We start from the raw sequence: 18,005 nt of genomic DNA on the forward strand, positions 1-18,005 counted from the left end.
TCTGCCACTGCCCTGGGACATCGGTCCCTGCCCGCCCTGGGGCACTGGCCCTTCCCTGGGACATCTGCCACTGCCCTGGGACGTCGGTCCCTGCCCGTCCTGGGGCACTGGCCCTTCCCTGGGACATCTGCCACTGCCCTGGGACATCGGTCCCTGCCCGCCCTGGGGCACTGGCCCTTCCCTGGGACATCTGCCACTGCCCTGGGACATCGGTCCCTGCCAATCCCCGCAGACTACAGCTCCCGGGGGGCCTCGCGCGCCGCGCGCACGCCTCCCCGCGCCCCGCCCCTGCTGCTATGCTAATGTGCCCCCGCGGCGCCGCCAATCCACGGGCGGGCTGGCGCCGTCACGTGGCGCGAAGCTTCCTTTCTCTGTGCGCCTCTCTTTCCTTCCTTGGCCGCCATCTTGTTCTCACCGCGTGTTGGGCTGCGGAGGATCCGCCGGACGCAGGTGAGACTTTCCCCCGCCCGCCGGCACCGCTCCGCCGGCGCGGCCCTCCCTTCCCCTGCCGCCTACCGGCGCGGGGCGGGCGGGGCGCCGCGGCAGCTCGGACCCGTCCCGCCTCCGTCCGCCGCGCTGGGCCGTGGCGGGGCCGCGGGCGCCGGCCCTTCCCTGAGGAGAGGACGGGGGAGCGAGGCCTTGTGCCGAGGCGCGGGTGAGGCGGCGTCTGCCCTGGCTTGGCTGGCCCGTGACTCGGCCGCGGCCGGGCGGGGTTGCTCTGGCTCCCGGGGGATCGGACCTTGATTCCCTCCCGCTCCCCATGCTTTGAGGGCGGCCAGCGAGCCGCCCTGCCGGCTGAGCCCCTCGTCACGCCTCGCCGGCGGAGGCCCTGTTCGTGTGGCGACCCCCCGGCGGTGCCGGTGCCTCGCGGGCAGCCCCGTCTCCGCCTCGTCGCTTCCCCGGCACAATGCAAATGCCGAGGGGGTTCCCCGTTCATTCAGGGAATCACTAAAGACTCACTAGGGCAGAGGAGCGAAGTTCCTTCCTTGTGTTGGAAGGTTTGGGGTGTTCTTCCCTCCATTAGATTTTCAGGTCTTCCTTTAAAGGGCCCACCTGACCCGTCGGGGAGTCCAATTGACTTAATTTCCCAGTCATTCAATTGGATTAATAGCTGCCAGAGGCTCATATGAGAAATCTATCAAGATGTGAACCTCACTGAGTTCAGACCTGGCTTACTAGTTAAAAGTATCAGAGATTCGTTATTTGGCAGTAGTCTTCAAAGTAACGTAGCCCTGAGTCTCTCCCTGGGCTCTCTTAAAGGTAATGGTGTTTTCCTAGAAGCAGTTAGTGCGGTACATGTACATTTGGGTCTGTTCTGAATCAGTAGCTCTGTCAAATGGTGCCAACGGTAAACTGGCATGCTTGGAAATTTGCAGTTAGTACCTCAGACGGATGCAAAATGCAATGTGCTTTTGATTAGCTTCTTCATGGTATGAGCGCTTCAGCTAAACAGGCTGCTACTGGACCATTTTGTGTTATTTAGGTGGTCTATCTGTAAAGCTTTTTGTTACATGTATTTGCTTGATGCGCTGTTTTTGTGAATTTACTGTAAGTTTAAAAAACCACTGCAATTTTAAGAGTACTTTTAAAATGGACTGAGAAATTTTTGTTGATATTTTGATGGTTAACTTGTGCTTGTGTCACATTCTTATTCTTTAGACGCAGCACTATGAACCAGGAAAAATTGGCCAAGCTTCAAGCGCAGGTCCGAATAGGAGGAAAGGTAAGAAAAGCATCAGAGATTTACTGTTTTCTGTGACTTAAAAGTTGAAGGAGAAACATCTCTGAAATTTTTCAAAATTTAGGCTTTAGTTCATAGGAGGGGAAAAAAATACACTTCTGGGGCTTGAAATACACAGTTTTTGTGTGATTGGGATTGTAGTAGTGCTACCTGAAATGCAATTTTCTTTCAGTTCATAACTGCTAGATGAGCAGTTTCCAATGTGTAAGCTTTCTCTTTAATTCAGTGACTTGTTGCGACCTGTGAGAGCTCAAGCTAAGCTTACCTGTTGGTTGTTCCAGTTCTGCCTTTCTCTTCTCCCTGTTGGGAAGTTCCTCCCTTTGTGCCTGCTCCAGGGCTTACCTGACTCTGCACTGAGCTGTTTTCTTTTTTGTGAGCCAGCAGGTAGCTAATATGACCAAAAAAAAAAAAAGCCTGTAGTCGGTTCAGTACTGTGGGTGGGGTTGTGCAGAAGTTTGCAGAGTAGAAATTCCAATATTGCTGTCTGTGGAATAGTTTAAAAATGTTAATTACTTGGTTACAGAAGTGACCTTTTAAAATCACTGTATTTGTGCTTCATTTTGGGAAAATAAAGTTCTTGGTGGAAGTTTCTTATATATGGTTTAGAGTAAATAGTATTTTTATAATCTGGCTTGTAGGAAGGGAAAATACTGCTGCTGTTTTGTGTCCTTTTGGTCTTTTGCACTTAAGAAAAAACTTAAAATTGAGACTGACAGCTAAAACTGTGAGGGGGAATAAGTTGAAAAGCATTTTCAACTACTGAGCTTTCTCATACTTTGAGAGATAGGTTGCTAAGAGCGCGATAGGACTTCCAAAATTACAGTGTTGTGAGATTTTGAGCTTAACTGACTGTTGTCTCTTGGTTCTTTTGTAGGGAACAGCTCGCAGAAAGAAGAAGGTAGTGCACAGAACAGCTACAGCTGATGACAAAAAACTTCAGAGTTCCCTCAAAAAACTGGCAGTAAATAACATTGCTGGCATTGAAGAGGTATAGTGATAAAGTGTTTCCTGTTTGAAAGTAAATTCACTGTATCCTTTTGTTGTCAGTGTAGGGTTTTTTTAACAACAGCTTTCCCTGCAAAAACTTTGGTCTGGGTACTGACTGGTAAAGTTATGTGATTATTGCCTCATTCACATTAATGCATACATACCTAAAGAAAGGAGAAAGTTCTGCTGGCCAGGCAGTGGTTACAGGAGCTAGTAAGCTGTTTGTCACATATGTGTCTTGCATTCATTGCAGAACAAAACTTGATTCTTGACTTTAGAGTAGGTCATCAAGTTCATAAAGAGAACAGTGAACACACACATCAGTAAACAGGCATGTCTAAAGCAGAGTTGTGTGGTACATAATATAAAAAAAACCTTAAAAATACTTGGAGTAAGAACTTGCCAGTCTTACTGAAATTAGGGCCTTTCACTGCATGAAAATTGCCAGAATTGTTTGTGGTAGTCACAGGAGGTGACATTTCTTACAGCACAGCAAAAACTGTGCAGAACCAGCTTCTGTGTTAAGTAGGAATATAAAGGTTTCAGATGTTCCTTGATTACTTGTATTTGACATGGATGAAATACAAACTGATACACTTACGTTTTCCAGAACACTGTAGAGAGTGATGCTTGTGTGGGAGGAGGTGTTCCTTCATCATGAGCTTGATGTTACTGTAGTACTTGGTTAAAGAAGCACAGTATTTAATCTGTGATTAATTTACGCAGGGTTGCAGGGTGCCTTCAGAGGTCACTTGGTGCATACCTCTCTTGCAAAGGCAAATACAGCTTCGGTGTAGAAGCCTGGTTTGCCTCTTTAAGTTTTCATACCTCTGCTACAGAAACACTTCAGTTGCTCTGTTTTCTTAAGCTTGATATGTATACACTGAACTATATGAACTGAAAGGAAGACACGGTTCTTCTGGGTGGTTGGTTTGTTGTTTGTTGTTTTTTTACACAAAGCATAAGATCTGTATTCAGACATGGTTCGTAAGAATTTTAAATGTTTTGATACAAAGCAAGATAATGTTACATGCTTCTGCCTTGATAGCTAGGTACATAATTGCAGTATGTTGCTGTATTCAGGTTGCCACAAGTTGACTTTGGTAAACTTTGTGTAGACAGAAGAGTCTGGGGAGGCTATTAATGCTGAGTCAAATATTAGTAACTCATCTGTGATTTTTAAGAGGTTTCTAAGAGGACAGCTGTGCTCGAAGCCTTCACCATTTCCCTGTGTGCATAGGATAGGACAGCCTTTAGTTTTGCAGGAAAGCAACACACTTGGTTTTGATCTCTGCTGCTGTGTGAAGATTGAGAATTTACGTGTGTTTGTATTTTATATTCTTCAGTTCCTAAATTCCTGTTTTCTCCCTGTAACTTCTACTAAAAATAATGCTTAGGAGTTTTGTCACATAAGTTTATTACTACTGTTTGGATGGGTAGAACAGTCTTCCTCTTCAGACAAAATTATTTTCTGCATAACTGTAGTTTAGCCATGCTCAGAAGAAAAACCTTTTTAACTTTCCATTCTGTCTCACTTTAAGTTAAAAAAACATGATAAACCCGTACAAAAATGCCAGTATAAACTTTGACAGTAGGAGCAAAGCAGGCTGGTGTACTGGCTGTAAAACTTAATTCTTGGTGATTCAGAACACCAGGGAAGAGGAAGACAGCAGGATCACTCTGATGTCCTTAGTCTTAGAAGAGTCATCATTAAATTACTGGGAAGGCATAAAAGCCTGTTCTAGTGCAGCTGGTACATAAACCTCCAGTTCTGTGTGTATATGTATGTGCAGGAAGCATCCTTGCCTTGGGCAGCTTTGGCAAATGGGCCAGATTGTAAATCTTGTGCCTTTGCCAATTCTGCTGCAGAAACAGAAACATTTTCCCGATCTTTCACATCTATCTGCATGACCTGTGATGTCTTAAACTGATGTGGCATGGCTTTTCTATTAGAGCTTTTAGTTTGTAAAGAGTTACCACAAAGCTGAGAGGTTTGGGTTTTGGCTTTGGTTTGTTTTTTTTTTTCCCCTAGACATTCTTGATATTAACTCATTTCTGCCTTGCAGTCTAATAACCTATGTATGTTTTCTGGCTTTGTTAAAAATATACATGAACTGTAGAACATATAATCCTTGCACTTTTATTACTTAGCATTTAGATAAGGGTATTTCGTGAAGCGCTACAGCTCTTAAATTCTACATTTTCATACACTATGTATGAAGCAGTATCTTATAATTAACTCACATTTTACTTCCAGTTTAGGTGGTGGTAGTTCCAGATGCTCTTACCATGGTTATATTATTCTCTAGGAGGAATGCTAGTTTTGTAATTTTAAAAATTTTAATATTCTAAATTAGATTTGAATTAATTTATCATGGTGGTTCAACAAGATGCTGCAACATTTTGGTAAATGTTATTAATATATTTAAACAGGTGAACATGATAAAAGATGATGGAACAGTTATTCACTTCAACAACCCCAAGGTTCAAGCTTCCCTCTCTGCTAACACTTTTGCAATTACTGGTCATGCAGAGGCTAAACCGATCACAGAAATGCTTCCAGGCATTTTAAGCCAGCTTGGTGCTGACAGCTTAACAAGTCTCCGGAAGTTAGCTGAACAATTCCCAAGACAAGGTAGGTCTTCTTGGAATCTTTCATTGCTGATTTAAGGATCATACGAAGTATAAAAAGTTTTAACCAGAGGTTAACAACAGGTGTGTTACTTAAAAAGTGACCAAAAGCATATGTACTTTTATTTATTTGCTGCTGCTGTGGAAATGGGAGCAAGGGAGGAGGAGCGCAGGACAACAGTTTTTGTTGTTCCAAGATTCTGTATAGGGAGACCTGGATGAAAAAAAAAATTATATCAGACATGCTGTGATTCCAGGTGCGCAGGTGTGTATGACAATATACTTAAAGTGAGTTGACATTCTTACTTGGAAAAATTCAACAGGTTCTTTTTGTCACAGAACTGATTCAGTTTTCTTCATACAAATCATATTTCTATTGTGGATATGGAGAAAGAAACCTGTTCTTTATCTTCTGTTCTATAATTCCCTATTTCATGTTCAGAGTTTAATTGAAGGGTTTTTTTTCCTCCTTTACTAATACGTAAAATATCATTTAAAATTTACGGCGATGGATTGTCATCAGCATGTTTGTTTGACACAACCTTGGTACCAATAGATACTTACTGTGCTTTCTTTAGATAGTACAGGAAGTCTGGCCAATGAGAAGTACTCTCTTATTTTTTTTAAGTTCTTGTATTTCTCTAGATTACTTGTAGCATGTTCCATGACTTACAGAAGCCTAGGTTTGATGCAGGAGCCTTGATACAGAAGTACTTTTTCCTACGGTTGTGGCCTTTTGATAGTTGAGTTATATGATATGTTGGTCCCTGACTGGTACCACATTATTGTTGCATTGAAACACATGACTTCAGTTTGAAGATTTAGTCACACTGCATTTTTCTGTATCATTTCGTCTCTTGCTAGCTCTGCATTAATACCTTGTAGCGTTTGAAAATGGCTGTGCTGGTACTTTGGTATAGGAATGTTCACAAGTAGGCCATGTGGTCAGGCTGCTTGCTTACTGTTGATATCCAATCATTTCTGTGTTTGTCACTGCTGGGGGTTGGGGAAATGAATTTCTTTCACCCATCTGTTTTTTATTTTGTTGTGTGATTGTCCCTAATTCTGTATAATGAGAACTTTGCACCAAATTTCTCTTTATAGTGTTGGATAGTAAAGCACCAAAATCTGAAGATATTGATGAAGAAGATGATGATGTCCCAGGTAGGCACATACACGCTTATATTTAAATGCATGAATCTAAATGTTTAGCTCTTGATGTGATTATACTTCTCACGTGCTAAGGGAAGCTTCATATACTAGGCAGCATTAAAATACAATTTTGGATTCCAGCTTTTGAAAAAATGTACTTTGTGCAAATTGCTTGATTCTTAGTTGAAAATAGATTAAAATACTCTCAGGGAGGTTGAACAGGTGAACTAAATATCCAGATAGGGTTTTAGGGCTGCAGAATGACATGATTGGCATAGTCATCAGGTTGACTTTGTCTTTAAATCAAGAGTCTGGAGTTGTGATTTTTTTTTTTTTATTTCTTTAGTAGAAGAAACAACGCTTATGTAAGTGTCTGAAAGTTTCTCAATAAAAAATATTTCAAGTTCTTAATTTGTGAAACTAATAACCACCTTGTCGATCACCACATTCTACTATATCCATCAGTATGGTATATTAGCTAAAACAACAAACTGATGGACCCCGAGGTTCAATTCCTCGTGCTCTGGCATTGGTTTATTTCTTTGTGATATTGCAGAAAACTTCAGATCTCTAAAATTTGTTGTTTCCAGGAGTACAGCAGTTAATGGGCGCCTAACTTCAGGCATTCTTTAAAGAATGCTGGTGGCTCAAGACTGAACTGCAGCTAGTGTAGCACCTCTGAAAATCAGATCTTAATCACTTTGTGTTCGAACTTCTGCTCTTCTGAGTGTTCCTGCATTTCTGGTTCTTTGTGTATGTTCAAACAAACTGTATTTTCTAAAAGCCCTTCGAAATCTGCCCATAAGAAATGGTGTATAGTTAAGAACTACTTAACCTTTCCTATAATATATGCATTTTCATTAAACTTACGAAGATAATGCTACTGGGCATTACTGTATTAACTATCTTAATCTCTTTCAGATCTCGTAGAAAACTTTGATGAAGCATCAAAGAATGAAGCTAACTAAAACATTAATAGTTCTGGAAGCTGGCATGGACTAGATTTAAGAAATCAGCTATGTGGTTCCAAAGTTTTAAAGAAACAGAGAACATCATCTGTTAATAGTTCAGTAATATAAATATTTTGTATTTTTATGATGCTGTTTGTTCAGCATTTTCTGTCAGTTGATTTTGCATTTTGCACTTACTCCCAGGATCTACTCTTTTGGTCAAAAGGAAATGTCAGTGCAGTTCAGAGGGGTGTGTGCATGTGCGTGTGTGTATGTGTGTGGGTGTACATATAGTGGAGAACAAATTGGAGAACACTTATTTAACCTTTTCCCCTTTTCCTTTGGAAGTAGAAATAAAATGAATCTTCAGCGTTGTTACTTTTGATTATCACCAAATAGTGCACAGAAGGTAGTTAAGATGAAAATTTTGTCCACATTTTGTGACCTGAAGGCATTACACCATTAAAACTTGGGTTTAATTTGCTGTTAACTATTGTATTTGCAGATGTGTTTCTCATCCCTGTTGAAATGTACACGTGATACTTGTTAATCAACCCTGTGTTGATCCCAGATGATACCATAGACAAGCTGTTGTGCCTGCTTGTTTTGGTACGTTAACTTTTTGAATAAGAAAACTTGGTCTCAGAAGAGTGTGCTTTTTTTTAACCTTTCTTAACTTTTTTTCTTTTTATTTTTTTTTTCTTCTTGTCTCTTAACCTTTTGAGACAAGCTGATGTTTGACTCCTTCCATGTAGGCTTAGCAGTATGTTCTCCTGTTAATTAAGTAGAGTATTTCCCATGTCAAAAGGAAAACAGACACCTTGGTTCTCTACCATCAGGTCACTTCCTGAACTTGGAGGTCTCATTGGTAACAGTCCAGTGCACCAGTTTTGCACAGTAACAGATTTTTGCTTGAATAACTTCAAGCTGTTCTCTTGGCATGACTGCATTTACAGGCAGCTGATGATCCGTTGTCATTCTTATGGCACTAGGAATTAAATGCACCGTGTGAGCAATGTTTAAGTGGGAGGAGAGAGTTGTTGACACTTTGCCTTGCCTTCTGCGGGGCAGTTTGTGCAATGACTAGCTCTAAAGGGATAATTATTTTTTTTTGCCTGTAACTTACCTTTGCCTATAACCTACCTCTAGGTTTGGTGTCATCTATGTAGTAGCTTCTTAAAAACCACAAATGCGCCTTAGGCGTAAGGAGGATATTGGGAGGTACTGTTGGTACAGTGCAGTATTTATGACCTTTCTTTAAAATGCTTAATGTGAATCCATTTTCTCAGAGGCTTTTTAAAGGTTCTTGATGTAGTGTGCATTATGGTATAGCTAGACATCATTGCAACCTGTGTCAGGGGCAGCTGTGGCTTAAGAAAGCCATTTTTTCCTCTACATCTGTCACTTAACTATGGCTTAATTGGAACATATCAGCTTTTTATGTAGGTTCATATGCTAGAGAACTGTAGAAGTACAAGGTAAACAGTACATGAGTTCTGGTAACATCATAAAACCACGAAAGCAGAGCTGTAGTGGTTTGTCATCTGAGCTCAGTTTATTTTATAGGCTTTGTTCACTTTTTCCTGTTATATTTTATATACTACATGGATCTTACTACAAAAATAAAATAACAGTACAAAAGAGGAAATGCTCCCTCTTGTGTGTTGTCTCTCCTCCCACCAGCACTAGCTGGGGAACAACAGATGGATGCAGCAGCTGTTTGCAATGGCACTATGTCCTTGCTGACACTGAGGCAGATACAGGTAGCCCTAGCGAGGGTCCTGTTAGGGCTTTAGGATTTTACACTCCCGTATACACGCAATCTTATTTTTCCCTGCAGTGAATGAGTGAGTTCCCTGCAGAATGAAACTTTGGTTTGTTATGTGGCTAATCTCAAGTTGGCTGCAGATGTGTTTGGTTTGGTTATAAGGAAGAGGTGTCTTCATTCATGTGCACACAGGTACACTGAACAGCCTTTTGCTGCCTCCGCGTGCTCAAAGAGCAAACGAAGGATACTAGGAAACAGGTATTTGCAGTGTTCTTCCGTTTGCTTAAGGGGCATGAATGAAGAACGTTTTGAAGTAGCAACTGTATTGAGTTTATGTATAGGACATCCCCTCCCCCTAAATACTAACCAGATACTGAAAATCTGTGCTCATGGATTTCTGATGTAGGAAGTACAGCAGAGGTATTACGTGAGAGATGAAGAGTAAGCATTGGAAACAATGATTCCATGAGTTTATATAGCTGAACTTTCAGGTTCCTACAGAATACTTGTTTAATTTTTGCTCTTGGTCATGGCAATTGACATGCTAAACTCAGTCTTTCCTATGTTTGACAACCAGTAAACTAACTATGCTAGCTTATGTAGTTATATTATCTTCAGTTTTTTCACTGTATCTGGAAACAGTCAACCACTTATCATTTGCTGCTGGAAATACTAGAGCTTATCAATCATTAAACTGATTTTAATTAAAAGTAACCCATCAAGGCTGTTGTGGGAAAAGCTCTTTTTCTTCGTATTTATTCATGATGCAACTGGAAACTGTTTGTACATGCTGATGGAATTGCAAAGTTACTAAAAGTAGTTTTGGGGAGCATTGGTACAATAAAAACTCCCCATGTAAAGGTGAATGTTAAAATGTTCTTTGCTTGGCTTGAAGCATGGTAACCACGGTACTTGTGAAGCCCTTGAGCTTATCACTTCGTGCTGAAACACTGTTGACATGTTAAAGAACTTGGCAGTGCTTTGCAAATTAGGAAGATAGAGCAGAAGGCGAATTGAAACATCTCTTGGGTTGTATGTGGGAGAATGAAAGCTGAATCAGTGAAGACCAAAGAATTGAGAACTTGGCAAATGTGGAAGACTGAAAATGCTAGTCTTCCTGCCTGGACTCCTGGGAGTTCTGTGTGGTTCCCATCCTAATGGATGGGAACCTTGGGACTGGCTGGCTTCTCTTGGGCGAGAGCATCTGTGAAAACGTGCAGTTGTGGTGCGCTTGCTCTGTGGAAAAAAAAACCAACCAAAAACCAACAAACCAACCTCATGTATGATGGGTGGCAGGGATTACAGTACAGTCAGTAACGCTGGAGGCTTGGTGCTGAGCCCCAGTAAGGGTACAGACCTGGAAAAAAAATAGGGTTTAGGTGAATTTTTAACTTTATGTAGGAATATGGGAAGAGTGCATAAGGATAATAAGCGTGAATTTAGAACTGCTTCTGAAATTTTACTGAAATATGTTGATAATTCACTAGTATTTGTCAACTTCCCATAGGATCTAGGTGTTGCTATGAACTCCCTTCTGCCAGGATCACAAATAATGTTTTGGATTCGGTGTGTACAGGATGAGCACTGGAGGTCTTACAGGTGATTTAATTACTGAGCAGTGCATTGATTGACCAGTGTATTGCTGTTAACAGGAAGGAACTGAGGAAGTTAGAGCAGTAAATTTGTGCCATATATAAGAGATGAATTCATGCCTTCACTGAGGAATGCCCCAGGAAGGATCCTCATAAGTTTCCCTGGAATCAGACTGTGTTGCTCCAGACAGTGGGGATGTACAGAGGGGCTGAGCAAACTGCCCCAGCTGTGAAGGTGAGTGAGTGAATTCTTCCACCGGCACTTAAGATTAGTCTCCTTATTATTATTTGAAGACAATGCTTGTTTGTTTAACAAAGTGAACAGATTGTTCTGGAGATCAAGATTAATTAAATGATCCATGTTTTGTATTTGATCAAATGAAGTGATGTGGAACATAAGCAAATCACAACAATAGCTGTAACAACTTGATAGAAGTGACAGCAGAAGTATAGGGAGTGGTTATTCATGTTCAACTGTTTGCTTTCCCGTCAAGTCATTTTTATTTTTTTTATCCCCTTGCTTTCAAAGACCGGTTTACAGGCACTGAAGAGCTTTGTGGATTTATTCAGAAACATGAGGGCTGCGGCGTCAATCAAGGAGTCGGGTAGCCAAGCAAGTGAAGAGACTAACTCAGAAATCAGTGGTCTCAGTATGTTTGTGTGCGAGCTTGGGTTGATATCGAGAGCAGTGTGTTGGGAACTGGGCTTTCATTTCAGACTCTCGCACTGTGTATTTGGCAAGAAAAACCAAACTCGTACGTCTTCCAGTGCCTTGGTTTGCCTTTATTTCAGGAGTACTGCTTTAACTCTTGTGTGAAGTAAATTAATGAGCACAAAACCTGGATGTGTCTTGAGAGAAACGAGCTAAATCTGTGCAAGTGGTATAGAGAGCTACTTACTTCCACATGATAAATGCGTTCTGTTTGGTGGGCTGTCAGTACTATTAAACACCCTCTCACTAAACAACAGGCCCACAGCTTGCTCAGACTCGTTACTTTTGCTTGGCAACCTGAGATCTGTCAGATTCTCAAATACTAGGTGGCATTTCCTCAAGTTTTGCATTGCAGATGGATTTTCTAACTATGCTAAATTAGTTGTCCCCTTGGAGTAAAGGAGATTATCTGCTCGTTTTGGAGGAGTTTTTAATGTTTTTGATAAAAAGTATCAATGCTAAGGCAAACGTTGACCTTTCAGTGCGGATATCCCAGATAAGTTATGCAACCTCTTGCTCTTTCTTGCAACATCCTTGCAGCAGCTATAGTAACTGCTTGTGTTAAAAAGTAACATTAGAAAGTATTTAATGTATTTTTAGATTGTCTAATACAACTTAGCTGACAAAGAAGAGCCAGTGCCATGTCACCAGCTCTCTACAGACATAGGGAAATGTGGCACGAACTACATTTTGAGACCATCAGGTCTGATTTTGAGGCCATGAATTGTATGAAGCTGGAAACTTCTAAGTGAAGCAAGTTATTATCAGATGCAGGTAAGTGAAGACTTAAAATCTCAGCAGATTGTCATCAGGATACCAGACCTTTGCACACCAAGAGTGAAGTTCCCTGAAAGGCCTTCACTAATCTCAGGCTTCCCTGCCACAGAGAGAGAAAATCTTCCCCTTCTTTCGCTTTCCTAAGCACCAGCAGTAGTAGCTGATATCTGAGGTCAGCTGGATCAGCTTGCTCATCTGGTTGTAAATTATTTTTTGTGAAGTTAGTTTTCAGCTGGTTTTCAGCTCGCCTTGCTGTTAAAGCTGCTGACCAGGCAGTTGGACTAAGAGCTCGACTGTTCCTCCTCCTGGTGCTTGCTTCAGATGGCTCAGCCAGCTTGTGAAACTGTATTCTGAGCTGTGATGGCAGTGTTTGAACCCTCAGGTACTGTAGGCATGAGCAGATGCCTGCAGAGAAAATGAGCTTCAGGGCCCGTCTTGGTTGGCTTTGCCTTGCCACCTGCTAGGTAGGTTTAAATATCTGTGAAATAAATGGTAACCTCCCTTTAAAAGGAGAGCGTTTGCACGCAGTCCTTTTGGGCAGGTTTGGTAGAGATGACCATCACACAAACCAGCTCCGCAGACTGGACTAGCCTTTTAACCCTGCTGCTTGTTTGCACTGCTTCAGAGGGCTGTCCTGGCACAACAGCGTGGGCGACCCTGCGGTGCTGCTGCCAGGGTCATACTGAGCTTGGGAAGAAGGGAAGGATTTGCCATATTGATGCCTTGGGAGACCAGTCTGATCAGATACTGGAACTTGCAGTTTGTTCTTAAACTTTTAATTGTGAAATAGCGGGTCGGTACGGTTCACTCTGCCTTGTGAGGCACAGGCATTGCCTGCACTGTGGGCTGATAAGCCGCAGCATGTGACCCCAGCGTGCTGTTACCGCAGCCACCCTCTGCCCCAGCCATCCCATGGCTCTCGAGCTGCATGGCACCTGAACGCAGCCCTCCCCTGTGAGCCCATCTCGCCTGTTGCTTTTTAGGTGAGCAGTGATATCTTGGAGGGCAAGCTGCTGAAGTTTTGATTCATGCTGTAGGTTTCTTGTTCACTGAAAAATTGCTTTTTATTTACTGGATCTTTAATAAGGCATTTCCCTTTTCGTGACAAGATCTGGTTTCGAATGGTTTCTGACACATGGTTTTCAATTGAAAATAGCTGTAACTTGCTTACAGCATTTTCACAGTCTCCAGGGAGTAATGATGCAACTAAAATTTCTGCTCTGTTCATTTTGAAACGCTTGCTCTGTTGCTGGAGACTGTGGTCTGCTTTGTGATTGGCAGTTATAATTAGTGATGGCTTGCACTTTTGCATGTTTATGAAAGAAAGCAAATAGGGCCTAAAATATTTTTACTTGAATAAGGATTTATTTCCCTGTCTGAAGTTTCTCACAGCCTGCTTCCTCAGCTTGACTGTGTCGTGGTTTAACCCCAGCCGACAACCAAGCACCATGCAGCCAGTTGCTCACTCCCCCTCACTCAGAGGGATGGAGAGGAGAAGCAGAAAAGGAATGTATAAGTCAAGGGTTGAGATAAGAACAATGTAATAGTTTAAACAGAATAAAGGGGTAAGAACAACAATAATACTAACAATAATAATAATAGCAAATGGAAAGGTGGGGGAAAAGGGTAAAGCAAAAGGTGCACACGCAAGCAAAGCAAAGAATTCATTCACTACTTCCCATGGGCAGGCAGGTGTTTGGCCATCCCCAGGACAGCAGGGCTCCATCACGCGTAAGGGTTACTCGGGAAGGCAAACGCCATAATGCAGGATGTCCCCACATTCCCCCTTCTTCCCCCAGTTCATATACTGAGCATGCCGTTCCATGGTATGGAATACCTCTTTGGCTAGCTTGGGTCAGCTGTCCTGGCTCTGTCCCCTCCCAGTTTCCTGTGCCCCTCCAGCCCTCTCGCTGGCTGGGCCCAAGAAACTGAAGAGTCCTTGATTTAGTATGAACATGGCCCAGCAACAATTAAAAACATCAGTGTCCTATCAACATTGTTCTCACATCATAGCCAAAAGACAGCACTGTACTAACCACTAAGAAGACCACTAACTCTGTCCCAGCTGAAACCAGGACAGACTGAAAGGCACCAGGTTTTCTCATAATCTCCTGCTGGATGTTTTGCTGAGCTTCCTATTTTGACACAAAAGTGATGTCAGTTTTCTGAAAAACAGGGAATGTGTTAATGTTTTCTAGTCTTTTTCTCTATCGCCTATCTCTCAGCTGCATGATTTATGTTGTAAACTATTAACTTTTGAGTACAAAGATATTATTACCTCTATCTCTTCTGCCCTTTGAGTTGCAGTTTCTTTCATTGGAGTGCACACTGAGAAATCACGCTGGCCACTTCCAGCCCTGAAAGCGTAGTAGTTTATCCCATTACACGGTGATTTTTCCACCTCAGTTCTCCTGAGAACCTTGAAATGGGTTTTCCGTAAAAATATTCCATTCGCTCTTTTTCTCTCAAAGACTGTAGTCAAATTTGAAGGGATAATCTAGCTATTGTTTTGTGTGTTCTGATGATTTTCTTGAATTATAGAGGATTTTTATAGTGCAGTCTGGGTCACTGAGAACTTGGTGGCTTCTTTAAACAAGATTGCTTGTTCTTTGAGAACAAGAAGACATACATCATTAGCATCTTAACTGATGGAAACCTGCATGAAAAATGCACATGCTTCTTATGGTTTTAATCTGCACAAGCACTCCGTGAGTTTGCAGTAAGCTGTAATAAAAGGTTTAGATGTCTTAAACCTGCGTTTCTTCCACAGCTCACAGTACTGTCACCTGGAATGTACACTAAGTGCATTTTCCTTTGTGACTGCTAGTTTTGTCCTCTTCCTTTATAGCTGTTGAATTTGTCTGCCTGACACCACAGTATGCTAACGCTTCCAAACTGCCTGGGCCCTCAGGTTCACTATGGTTCGGGATGGCCAGTATTTGTCAGGAAAGAACAAATGAACTGGTAACTCTTTGGAACGAGACCTCACTTGCATTGAATAAACATGGTGAGAAATTCTTTTTATTAGTTTCTCTGCTGAGACATTAATCTGTTTAGAATTTGTATGAGATGTGCCTTGGTTCAATTTTTTCCATTCTGTGTGAACTCTTAGACAAGCCAAGATGAGAGAGAGGTGATTAAATACTTGTCTTCAATTAGTCTTACCCTCATGATCAGTCCCATAAAAAATTGCTGTGGGAGGTATTACATGCGTTGTCTACTTGCACAATAAAAACAAGCTTTAACAGTTGTTCCTACCACAGTTAAGTAATCCTGTTAAAGCAAAAATGTTTGCAAGTTTTATACTCCGAATAAATCTCTGATTTGGTAAAAGCAAGATAAAGGGCAGATGGCAAAGATGCTGAAAAGCTTCTTCCCCCCCCCCCCCCCCCCAACCCCCAAAAGCAGTTTCCTACTGTAACGTACTATTGTTTACTGTGCCCTGTTGTATTGGCTAACATTGTGCTTAATCCTGTATCATAGTAAAAAAAGTTTTGCAAGGGTTTTGGCAGTTGGAAATGGGGTATGTACCAACCTTTTTTAGCAAACTTAAAACATTCAGCTCACTGACTTCTGAGTTACAAACCTGAGCAACTTACAGACATCCCTCACTGAGGTGTTGAGGAAATAGCCAGACCGGGTTTCCCAAGTGCTCTGACTCGCAGTACTCCACAAAATCTCAATCATGTGATTTAGCAAGACATAAATAAGCTGGGGGGGTTTATAGGCTTAATTACAGCCAGTGAAGCAATGCCCTTTGGCTTGAGCAGGGAGTTGCTACCCTGTTGTGAAGTCAAAACACTGCTAGGAGGACGGGAAGGTTCAAGCAGAGCCATCAAGTTCACAGGACGGGCAGAAAGTGTGTGTACTCATGACCTGTTATCTACGTGTGTACACCTCCATGGGCGTCTGGTGGTGGAATTTGGCTGTGACAGTAAGACTGAATGATTCCTTGTTTGCCATCACTGCTGACTTAACAAATTATGTGATCACAATGAGCATGTATCTCACTTCCCACCCCCCATGTACTAGTGAAAGAGAAACGAACTGATGGGGAAGAGGGCACAACGTGCCTGGACTAATTAGTGACTTGTATTCAGCAAGGAGATCTTTACAAAACACTAGTGATGATATTGCTCCTTTCACTCAACTTTTTTTGTGACTTAGTGTCGATATGCCAATGCCTGTGGGATTCCAGACTCATCCAGTCCAAGTTCAATGCCACGCCTGGCAAATGGGAATTTTAGGCATGTTTTCATGAATATCAGCACAGGCTGATATCCAAAGCATTTGCTGAGCCAGTGCAGCTGCAACAGAGGGGATATTTTTCACCATTAGTGGAAATGGGTGTATCCAGTGCCATTCCAGCAACTGTTGGGCTAATGCTTAGATCTCAAGAATTGTCTGTTAAACACTGAAGGTAAGCACTCGGGGGGAGAACACAGTGTGCAACTAATATTGCATAATCATACTGTTTAATGGGCCTTGTTGTATAATAAATTCTTGTTAGACTGTTTTCTGTAAAAACACAGAATAAAAGATAACCCTTTTCCTTAAATGATAATCACCATAAGGATGGTCAAACTAATGACAACTGGGTTTCAGTAATTGTAAATGGCAGTAAAGTCCCTTTACAGGGCTCAGGGCTTCTTCCTTATGGAAATAGTGGTAGTGGCCTAGGACAAGAGGACTTGGATAACAGGATCCATCCAACACATACTCCCTTTGAAATAGACATAAAATTGTTGAACGATCACCATTTTATGAAAATTGCATGGAGGTATTTATCATCCTGGCAAAGTGAACTATTCTTGTTTATGTTTACTGGTCAGCTTTCACTTTCATAGCTGGCATTTTTACAAAGCTCAAATATTTTCTTTATCAAAATCTTTAGTAATAAAGAACACTTTGAACTCAGTTTAGAAAGTGCATTCACTTCATTCTAGTATTTGAAGTTTGCAATTTTGCCTATTGCATGAATTACAGGCCTAATGAACTCCCACACTTAAATTATGGTGATGTTCAGTCTGTCGTCTTCTCCAACCCCTAATTTGTTAATCACCCGGACACTGCCACAGTCAGGAAGCCATGAGATTCACAGTTCTGCTGAATTCTCAGATTACTTTCTTGTAGCCTTATCCCTTTTTTTATTCAAGCGCTCTCTTTGAGGTATATATTTCCATGTTGCCGTACCACATAAAGTTCTGGCTTATTTTTAGCTTGGTTCGTTTACTCAGCCAAGAGACAGGATTTTCTTCATTATTAAGGTGCTCAGCTTTTTGCGAACTGCAGACTATAGGGGGAGATGTTTGCTCATCAGGTTTTTTCTTTTTCCAGTGTGAAGCACTCATTTTCCTTGGGCGGGGGGCGGGAGAAGAACAGGGAAAACCCGAAAGCCAAACAAAACTTTATTTTTCCTTTCTGGCTGTCCAATGAAAGGATCACCTCATTAGCAAAGAGAAAATGAGGGAAGGGGACTGTACTGCTTTCATTTTGGTTTCAGGATGTTCAGCTTAATTCTGCATTTGGGCACTGTCCTTCGGTGGTTGGCTCAGGCATGAGTTTTCTATCCAGTCTGCTTTCCGCTGTGGTGGTCTTTTGCTTTGCTACAATACATATGACTGTTATCTTACGTCATGTATACAAAATTACTTATTTAAAAAGATGGTCCTATAAAGAGAATAAGGGATTTGGT

The 18,005-nt window shown here is 41.8% G+C and overlaps 1 protein-coding gene across 1 annotated transcript; it reads left to right on the forward strand.

Moving 5' to 3' along the window:
* The first annotated feature begins 303 nt into the window (after nucleotides 1-303).
* On the forward strand, nucleotides 304-9,951 carry BTF3L4 (basic transcription factor 3 like 4). Its single transcript, XM_005231685.4, has 6 exons — nucleotides 304-450; nucleotides 1,660-1,723; nucleotides 2,616-2,729; nucleotides 5,162-5,363; nucleotides 6,464-6,523; nucleotides 7,433-9,951. The coding sequence occupies exons 2-6, from the start codon at nucleotides 1,670-1,672 to the stop codon at nucleotides 7,477-7,479; spliced, it is 477 nt and encodes a 158-aa protein (XP_005231742.1). The 5' UTR covers nucleotides 304-450; nucleotides 1,660-1,669; the 3' UTR covers nucleotides 7,480-9,951.
* The last annotated feature ends 8,054 nt before the right edge of the window (nucleotides 9,952-18,005 follow it).

Source organism: Falco peregrinus, chromosome 10, assembly GCF_023634155.1.
Source record: "Falco peregrinus isolate bFalPer1 chromosome 10, bFalPer1.pri, whole genome shotgun sequence".
Classification (NCBI taxonomy): domain Eukaryota; kingdom Metazoa; phylum Chordata; class Aves; order Falconiformes; family Falconidae; genus Falco; species Falco peregrinus.

Bases quoted from the DNA above. Each gene is read 5' to 3' on its own strand.
- BTF3L4 (XM_005231685.4), top strand. From the start codon at position 1,670: ATGAACCAGGAAAAATTGGCCAAGCTTCAAGCGCAGGTCCGAATAGGA. The intron at 2,730-5,161 runs GTATAGTGATAA...ATATTTAAACAG, and splicing joins ACATTGCTGGCATTGAAGAG to GTGAACATGATAAAAGATGA. The intron at 5,364-6,463 runs GTAGGTCTTCTT...TTCTCTTTATAG, and splicing joins TGAACAATTCCCAAGACAAG to TGTTGGATAGTAAAGCACCA.